At 37.2% G+C, this 10,308-nt stretch overlaps 1 protein-coding gene across 1 annotated transcript in view; it reads right to left on the bottom strand.

Moving 5' to 3' along the window:
- Positions 1–691: 691 nt before the first annotated feature.
- Positions 692–10,308, bottom strand: part of Tm2d1 (TM2 domain containing 1) — a 22,340-nt gene continuing 12,723 nt past the window's right edge. Inside the window, exons 4-7 of the mRNA XM_013022252.1 lie at positions 9,702–9,793; positions 8,392–8,465; positions 3,519–3,644; positions 692–914 (exon numbers count right to left, since the gene is read on the bottom strand). Coding sequence (XP_012877706.1) covers positions 3,534–3,644; positions 8,392–8,465; positions 9,702–9,793 — 277 coding nt within the window. The 3' untranslated portion in view covers positions 692–914; positions 3,519–3,533. The remainder of the gene's footprint in view (positions 915–3,518; positions 3,645–8,391; positions 8,466–9,701; positions 9,794–10,308) is intronic.

The following is a 10,308-nucleotide window of genomic DNA, read 5'->3' as shown; positions in this document are numbered from 1 at the left end:
CTCCTGTGCTGGTCTGCCTCGTGGCCCTCGCAGATGGCAGATCTTAGTCATCTATCTGACGTTCCCATCTTGTCTGTAGGGACATCTGGAGTCAACAGCTGGTCTTCCACAGCAAGTTCATCACTCTACAAGTCACTTCTCAGAGGACACAAACATCCACGCTGCCTCAAGGCTCCCAAACTCCTGATGACCTTTAGCTCCCAGGAACCCCAGCGAAGACATAGGGAAGTGACAGAATCACAGGAAGGCTGGGATGCCACACACAAGACCACAGCCCCATCAGTATGAATGGTTTCTGGTCACATCATTGCTTAACTGCTTACAAACATCAACATGGTTTGTTTTGTAAAAAATAAAGCACTAAAAATGTTAATAAGTTATGCCTTTATTTTTCATAAGAGAAAAAATGACAAGTGGCAACTTGCCTTTATAAGAGACATTAAACAATATTAGAATAAAGAGCTATCTGTCTCATAGAGATAGAAGCCTCAGAAAGAATATTATACAGCTTACAAACAAAGAATTATTAAATAAATCCAAGAATAATACACTTCTTTTTTGGTGGTACCAAGGTTTGAACTCAGGGCCTTGTGCTCACTTAGCTAGCATTCTACCACTTGAGCCATGCCTCCAGTGTGGTTTTTTTGCGTGTTAACTGGAGATTGAGTTTTGAGGATTTGTCTGCCCAAGCTGTTCTTGAATCACAATCCTCCAGATCTCAGCCTCCTAAGTAGTTAGGATTACAGGTGTGAGCTACTAGTGCCCAGAGACTATACATTTAACTAGATCAAAAATGATGACATGAAAAAAAAATGATCAGATGGAACCCATCAAGTGGTGTTTGACGAAGAAAAAGGAATATCTGGAAATCCACATACTGGGTATTCTCTGTTAAAATCAAGGAGGCTCGACTCCTAAAAAGAAAAAAAAATATGTTAAAACACAATTACTTTGAAAGAATCCCCTAAAGGTTATTACGGGTTCACTTTTTAAAAATTTCTTTTCTTTTTAAATTAGCAACACTGGAGATGGAACCCAGGGCCTTTGCAATCTAGACAAGCACTCTGCCACTGTGCTACATTCCCAGATCCAGAGGCACATTTTAACATTTTATTAACTCAAGACACTTTTTTCTCATTCTTGGAGATTATGAGAATGGCAAGGCAGATATCAGTTTCCACAATGGCTCTTCAAGTTTTAAATTTCAAATATGAGCCAGAAATCCTAATTAAATGTTTACATAACAGGTTACAGAGAAATTGCACACTTGCTTAATTTTTACACTTCATGATTTAACAATACATACACTTTTGAAAGAGCCAAGTTTATAGTATGAATAGAGATATGTAAAACTACATCATCCTTCTTATAAAGTAGGAGAGATCATTTCTAAAATGAAGATGTTTGAAACAAAACAAAGTGGCGGCTTGGGTAGGTCACAGGATATTACAGAAGAGCTCGATTCATTTCAGTTCTCCTTTACTTGGGTATCTTGCTCTAAACTTCCTTAGGTCTACTTTATGATAAAAAGAGGCAGATGGGTCTCTAAGCTTCTTTTCAACTATGTAACTCAAAAATTCTACTCAGGAGGCAAACACAGAAAGATGGAGAATTTAAGTCCAGCCTGAGCTACATAGCAAGACTATTTCATAAAAGCAAAGCCAAACAAAATGCCTCAATAATTCTTGAAGTTTGTAAGAAAAAAATTTTTAGTGTCACATTTTTCAGGAACTGTCACTACTCAGTATCCTGACAACAGGCATATTGCATAACTTTTTTTTTTTTTAAATGCTGGCTGGGGCTTGAATTCAGGGCTTTGTGCTGTCCCTCAACTTTTTCCCCCTCCCCCCTCAACTTTTTCATTCCAAGCAGGTGCTCTATAACTTGAACCAAGCCTCCAGTTCCAGCTTTTAGCTGTTTCATTAGAGATAAGAGTCTCAGGGGTTGTCTGGCTCGCTGGCTTTGAACTGTGACTCTCAGATTTTGGCCTTCTGAGTAGCTAGGATTATAGCATGAGCCACCAGCACCTGACTGTATCTCATCATTTTACTATCATAAAGAAGAGCTATTTAATAGGCAAAATTTTATCTTCTAATCTACTTATATACTACAACACAGAAAATAATTGTCTCTTCAGTCCTGACTTTAGAAGCAATCTCTGAAATAGTCAACAGAAAATCCAAAAGCAAGGAAGGTAGTGTAGACATTTAACCTTTTTTCTCTTGGCCTATACACCACTCTGATAGTTTAAACTCAACAATCACCTAAAAATTGTCCTGCATCCTATCTGACTATACCAAGAAATGGCTTTTCTGACATCTTATGGAAATCCTTCTGAGAAAAATCTTCCATTATTGGAAGATTATTTATTAGAATATATTAATGTATGGTAACTGAAACAAAATCTCTCAAGTAGCAAAGTCCTGGAGAACCAGAGTTCAAGCAGTAAGATTAATAATATCTCTTCCTTCAGCAGGATTACCTGTTTAATGTTGAAAACAAGAATTTTCAGGTCAGGTCAAACTTTAGAGTAAGTGCTTACAGGAAGTTGAAGGTTTTGGTTCTACCAACTTTCATGTTTAGGAAAAAAGAAAGAGGCTAACAATCATATTATGGCCAATTGTGCCAGTCTACTCCTGTAATTCCAGCACTAGGGAGGCAGAGACAGGAAATCCTTAAGTTTGAACCCAGCCTGAGCTATACAGCAAGATCTTGCTAATCCTCAGGAGATGGACAGAAATTACACACTCTATTGAACATTCTGTAGCACGTCTTTTCTTTCTTTTTTTTTTGGTCCGTCGTGAGGCTTGAACTCTGGGCTTGGGCGCTGTCCCTGTGCTCTTCAGCATAAGGCGAGTGCTCTACCGCTTGAGCCACAGCGCCACTTCCGATTTTCTAGTGGTTAATTGAAAATAAGAGTCTCACAGACTTTTCTGCCTGAGCTGGCTTTGAACCGTGATCCTCAGATCTCAGCCTCCTGAGTAGCTAGGATTACAGGAGTGAGCCACCGGTGCCCGGCTTGTAACACATATTTTTATTACAACCATTGATTAATGAGAAGACTTTTGCTTTCATGTTATTTTTATGCTGCAAACTTGGTAGTTAACCATATTCATTGCAGAGAGAGCCTAATTTGAAAATGCAAGGATAATGAACATAAAAATGTTTTACAGGGGAAGAACGATGAATGGTATAACATCAGTCAAGATGCATTGTATTCATAAACTGATGTGCTCAATGATAACTTCTTTGCAGAATTTATTAAAAATAATGTTTTAAAGCGTACTTGACAATTCACTTCAGGACAAAATAAAGCATTATTTGTTATAAGGTTGAAAAATTAAAAACCAAATACTTTACAAAGAATTACATACATCATGTATAAGTAGACCTGTATTTCACCACAAGCAAAATGAGAAGTTGACATCCCCAAATGGATTCTCAAAACTTCCCCTAGTTCCCAAATTCTTTTATATGAGTAATATGCTCTAATTCAATTAGATATATGTATCACTTACTGTTTATTAAAGTATCTATGGATATAACTGTGTTTTTCTAAATGTTTCATTAGTGATACTCAGTCTTGTAAGTCTGGTTCCATAGTAATCTATAATGTAACTAGTTCCATCTGAAGGTCCAACAATCTAGAAGAGATAAATTTTCAAAATTATTCATTTTACAAAAGATAATTCACAGTACTTTTGAGTTTTCTTTTCTCAATTATTAATAAGATTATTTCAGTACCAGAAAAATCCAACTTAAGAAAAAAAAGCTGAGTGGATTATGTAACTAGAATGTACTAAAGCAGCTCCCAACAGAAAAAGTAAAATTTCCTTCCCTAGTGCTAATACCCCAATTCCAGGGCAAGATTTTCATTGGTTTGCTTGCTTTTTATGACTACTACTAGACAAAGTGCTGTATCCAAGGAAATAGAATTTGATATGATTGGCCAGACGAGGCTCTCTATGGGAGATGATGCTGTGTAACTGCAGCGTTCACCCCTGCCAGAACCACCTGCAATGAGAGGAAAAAACAGAACAACAGCAAAAATTCACACATGTTCACTATGATCATCTTGTTCACTTAATCACACTTGTGACAATCTACTTAGGATTGCTACAAATCATCCTTTAAAGTAGCAATCTTCAAACTGTGGCCTTAGCAATAAACAAAGATACGCCAGGTTGTAAGTGGATCAGAGTTTCATAATGATCAATTCTGAAATACTGGATTGCCACAAAAACTCCGTAAAATGACCTGCCTGATTGCAGGCTATGGTGAAGGTGTTACGCTAGTTTGGCTTCCCACTTCCCCTCATTGCAGTCCTTTTTCCAGCTTGTTAAAATATAGTAGAGGAGACCTATCATTCACATTCAGAGCCTACCCTGAGTCTTACTCTGGCATAGTTCCCTCGCATCTAAAAACCTCTGAAGTGCCAAGCCTTGGGAGAATTCAAATCTTGGACTTAGGAAAACCTCTTCTAGCTTTGTTTTGTTGGTTTTTTTTAACTGCATTGTTTGTTTTTTTCTTTACTGGTACTGGAAATCCAACTCAGGATGTTGCACTTGCTAGGCAAGCACTTTGCCACTGAGCTATATTCTAGCCTAAACTTTAACACTCAAAAATACGTTCTGCCACATTTTATTCAAAAGATCTATTTCCTAATAACATTTTACTTCTTTTTTTTAATTCATTCATTCAGTGCCTGTACTGGAGCTTGAAATCAGGGCCTGCCATTCTCACAGCATTTTTGCTCATAGCTGGCACTTTACCACTAAAGAGCCACACCTCCAGTCTTTTTACTTACAAATAACTTGCTTGACATAGTAACATATTTATAACATATTAATAATGCTTCTATTAACTGTCTCATTAATAACTGATAGTTCAATCTTGAAATCATAGAAAAGCATTAATTTTAATAACAAAAATGATTAATTGAAAGCTTTGAAGCATAAAAATACAAAAGACTGAAATAAAATCTGGTGGAAGAAGGGGCATAGAAAACAAAATACAAGGAGAAAAAAAGTTACGTCAAAATTATAATGGTTTGTGTTTATTCGTGTTTTTAATGGATGATGTTTTAAATTCTAGGGTATTTATATTGTCAAGTACATTTAAAGATTTACATAACAGTTTTATTTAAATATGTCAATATTTGATATTACATTTAAAGTTATGGTGGAAAATGTAAATGTCAATTTAAAAATATGGAGAGGATACAAACTTTAAAAAAAAATAAGGGGTTATAAAAATGGAGTTTGAAGAAAACTACCATGTAACACTCCTCATTTAAAAAAATGATTCTGGGGCTGGGAAGGTGGCTCAGTGGTAGAGTGCTTGCTTTGCATGCATAGGCCCAGGGTTCAATTCCTCAGCACCACATACATAGAAAAAGCCAGAAGTGGTGCTGTGGCTCAAGTGGTAGAGCACTAGCCTTGAGCTGAAGAGCTGAGAGACAGCACTCAGGCCAGCCCAGAGTTCAAGCCCCATGACTGGAAAAAAAAAAGAAGAAGAAGAAGCTGAAACTTGAGGACCATGGTGCCAACCTGGGCAGGAAAGCCTGTGAGACTCTTATCTCCAATTAACTCACAAAAAACTGGGAAGTGAAGCTGTGGCTTAAGTGGTAGAGCACCAGCAAAAAAGCTGAGAGATAGTACCCAGGACCTGCGTTCAAACTCCAGTATAGGCACAAAATAATAATAATAGTAGAATAAGACAACATATTATATTTGGTTATAGCTGAAGACTAATTTATTTTCCCTCAAGCTGACAGCAGTCTAACGTGGCCAAACTTTTTTCTTTCCTGACAGTCCTGGGCTATGAACTCTGGGCCTCCAGCTTCCTAGGTAGGCTTGATATCACTGGGCCACACGTTCAGCCATTTCACTGGTTATTTTAACATAGTCTTGCTTCCCACCCGGGTATGCACACTGCCTAGTTTAGGCTTCTGGTCATCGATGGAGTCACAGGGCCACACAACCATGTCCAACTTTCCTCCATGGAGATAGAGCCATACTTTTTTTCTCATTGAGTTGGCCCTAAACCACCATCATCACAGTCTTAGGCTCCCACGAAACTTCCACGTAGCCATGACAGGCATGGACCAGTAAGTTCAGCTGGGGGTTAAGAAGGAGTCACAAACTTTTCTGCCCCAGCTGGCCTCAAACTGATTGTGAGCCACCAGTGTCCAGCTAACCCTGCCATACTATTAAATGTCTTATTTGTGGAAATCTACTGCAGAAATCAGTTTAATTCTATCTCAATGATTTCTTAATGTGATAGTCTCAACTCCAAGAGCTCTTTAAGAACAATTTACTGTGAAAACGTTAGATAGAAAGTTAACAGAAAGCAGTAGCTGAAGCAAATCAGGTCCACAATTTGCTATAACGAAAGCAATACAACAAAGACAATGTCATCAAAGGGAATCTAGAATAAAAACATTAACTGTAGGTTATTTGCAAAGACCCTTTGAATTTCTGGATATCTTAACTTAAAGAATGCAGTAGTACATCAAACTCCTTAGATCTTCATTTCAAATGAGAAACCCATTTGTAAGCATACGTGCCAAAGTACCTTAGCCTCTTCATGCCTGCTTGCCTGTCCCACAGTTAGAAATGGCAGGATATTTGGTTAGGCATATGTTTATGAGTAAAGGCAGGGAAATTCCAACTTTAAAACCAAATATTTTCCTTGCTTAATTCTGGTATCTTATTGGTCCATATGCTGCCTCCTCCTCACAGTATGGTACCAAAATCTCTTTGATTTCAACTTTCTTTTAGAGCATAAGATAACAGAACTGCAGAGTGGAAATACTGGATGAGAAAGCAGGGCAAAGCAGATGATGATTTAAATGCATACTGACACCCTTGCTGAAGACATTAGGTGATCCATAAATGCTTGTTGAAGTACTGTTTGGCAATATTTGTTCTATAAATCATCTTCTTTAATTTTAAAATTCTTAAGAGTTATCCACAACCAGTTTAGTGTAACTTAACAGAAGACAGCATGTGGCACTTTCAAGTACTCACGATAGGACTACTCAAACTCTGCCTGCCCTCATACCCACTATAGCAGGAGAAAGTGAGGCAGAAATACATATGAATGTCACATCATCTGAATGAACTTGGTCATGGTCGAGGCCAGTCCCAGTCCTAGACATTCTACAGAACACCTATATGCTCCTTTTTAACTCTGTAATCTAGCTAGATTTGTTTCTGTAGTTTACAATCAGTAGAATATCATAGAGTGATTGTGCAGCATAAAAGGAAATTCTGCTTTTGCCTCCACAATGCTCATCTGTATGTCTCATCAATGTCTAGTTATTGTAATTGACAAAGTAACTAATTAATAAATAGTAAGTCTGAGTAAGTTTGAGAATAAACAAAAAGGAACGTTGAGAATTTGCTGCAATGCTTCTTAAAAGACACAACACAATACACATTATAAAGATTCTGAAAAGTTTAATAAAGAACTCTCTAACTCAGTCCAATGTACATCTACAAATCATATTTGAGCATGAAATCTTTTTCAGTAGCTGTCTTAATCTTTTAGAGAAATAAGTTTGAGAAATGCTTGTTGGAAAGATGACTTTGATATGATCTCTTAAAATCAGCATCCAAATAAAAACTAAGGACAGGTGCTTGTGGCTCATACCTATAATTCTAGCTACTTAGGAGGCTAAGATCAGAAGATTACAGTTTTGAGGCCAGCTCAAGCAGGGAAGTCCATGGAACTCTTATTTACAATTAACTAACAAAAAACCAGAAGTAGAGCTGTAGCCCAAGTAGTAGCCCTAAGGAAAAAAAGGTAAGAGACAGTGCCTGGGCTCTTAGTTCAAGCCCTGTACATTCACAAAGAAAGGAAGAAAGGAAGGAAGGGAGAGAGGGAGGGAAAGTGGGAGGTAGGAAGGGAGGGTGGGAGGGAGGGAAGGAGAGAGGGTAGTCCAAAACAAGCATTCCTATCTGCTTCCTAATATATCTAAAATTGTAAATATACCAGTAGAGGCCAAGTGGCTCATGCCAGTTAGTAATCCTAGCTACTCAGGAGATGGAGATCTAAAGATCGTGGTTTGAAGCCAGCCTGGACAGGAAAGTCTGTGATACACTTATCTCCAATGAACTATCAAAAGCCTGGAAGCAGAGCTGTAGCTCAAGTGGTAGAACACTAGCCTTGAGCAAATGAAGCTCAGGGACAGCTCCCAGGCCCTGAGTTCAATCCCCAGGACTGGCACCAGAAATAAATTTTGTATGTATGTATGTGTATGTACACATACACATATACCAGCTAATACCACACACACACATATACACACACACATACCAGCAGAGGATCAATAAATTCAATTTTGAATGTACAACTAATTTGTATTTCAGATTGAAACTAACTTACCTGCATTGAAATAAGAATAAAATCAATTAGGCTCCCAATTCCACAAAATCCTACAGTGCAAAACTTTAATAAACCTAGAAAAGAAGCTGAAGTTATTTATGATTATAAAACTCTTATGTAACAAAACTTTTCCATTTTCTAATAAATAATAGAGTATACCAAAAAATAGAGTATACCATACTCTATAGTAAGAATATAAAAATACTTTATAAAAACTAAATCTTTTACCTAAAAACATGCAAAAACTTTATATATAAAGAAAACCCCAAGTAAGTTTATTAACTTATTACATGAAATAAAATCATGAATTTATTCACTTAGTAAATATTAGTTATTTTTAAAATGTCAATGCAATGTTATAAAATTTCTTGAGAAAATGCCTAGAGACATAAATCTTTAAATCTGAGTATACCAGGGTAAGTTAGCTAGCCTAATATGCTTACAACTCTGGCTTCCTCAGCACTGTACACATACCAACGAACAACAAACCAAAAAAGAAACAACTCATTGTATCAAAATTACGCTTACTTTTTTTGCTGTTGTTATTGGTCATGGGGCTTGACCTATGGTCCTGGGCGCTGTCCCTCAGCTCTTCAGCTCAAAGCTGGCACTCTACCACTTGAGCCACAGTGCCACTTCCAGTTTTCTGGTGGTTTATTGGAGATAGGTGTCTCACAGCCTTTCCTGCCTGGCTGGCTTTGAACTGCGATCCTCAGATCTCAGCCTCCTGAGTAGCTAGGATTATAAGCGTGAGCCACCAGCACCCGGCATAAAAGTAAACTTACTATACCAGAATAACAGAACATCTTTTAACACCAGAGTACTTACTGATGATATATTACATGATCAGCTATATATTTCAATATTTAAATAAGCAAATTGTCATGCCACAAAAAAATAATGAGGAAAATATTGATCTTATTGTAAAACTGCAAAATTCAGTTCCTCAAATGTATTCTAGATTATTTTTTCCCCTTAGAATTCCTGTTTATTAGCTATACAATCAAAATCAAAAGTTTAAAGCTAGTGCCAGTGGCTCATGCCCATAATAGTAGCTGTTCAAGAGGCTGAGAGCTGAAGATCAAGGTCTGAAGCCAGCCCAGAAAGAAAAGTCCATGAGACTCCTATCCCCAATTAACCAATAAAAAGCCTGAAGTAGACCTTTGGCTCAAGAACACTAGCCTTGAGCAATAAAGCTCAGGGATAGCACCCAGGCCCTGAGTCCAAGCCCTAGGACTAGCACACACAAATACATATATTTAACAGACTACAAGTTTCATACTAATTTGTTTTTGATGAAACACACTTACCCAAGGCAGGGTATCCAAGATAAAATCGATCTGCTCCCAACCATCCAAGAAAAAGAGACAATGCAACTGCTACTTTGTATGAATAGCCATTTCTGCACAAAATTAAAATCTGGGTGTTAGGTATTTTCAACATATAAACATTTTAGAAAACAAAACTGTAGACTACCATTAATTCATTAATTGCCTCATTATTTCCATTAATGCTTTATGGATAACTATATGTCATAGGCACTATTCTAAGTTATTGAGATAAATTAATGAATAAAAGCAACAAAGATTGGTGTCCCTCAGGTGCTTGCATTTATGTGGCAACAAGCAAAATTACAAAATATTTTTGAAAGTAAATCATATTGTTTGCAAGTCATAAATGATATAGGGAAAAAAACATCTAGGTTTGGTAGTATGTACCTGTCATCCCAGATACAGCAGGAAGTATAAATAGGAGGATCAGGGTCCAAGCTAGCTTGCATAAAATCAAGACCTTATTTTAAATCTAACCATAGCAAAGAGAGTTGAAAGTATAACTCAAGTGGAAAGAGCACTTGGCTAGCCTGTGTGAAGTCCTGAGTTCAACTGTAATACCACACACACACACACACACACACAC

This window comes from Dipodomys ordii, unplaced genomic scaffold (genome assembly GCF_000151885.1).
Source record: "Dipodomys ordii isolate 6190 unplaced genomic scaffold, Dord_2.0 Scaffold61, whole genome shotgun sequence".
Taxonomy (NCBI): Eukaryota; Metazoa; Chordata; class Mammalia; order Rodentia; family Heteromyidae; genus Dipodomys; species Dipodomys ordii.
This window is presented reverse-complemented; position numbering and strand designations above follow the sequence as displayed.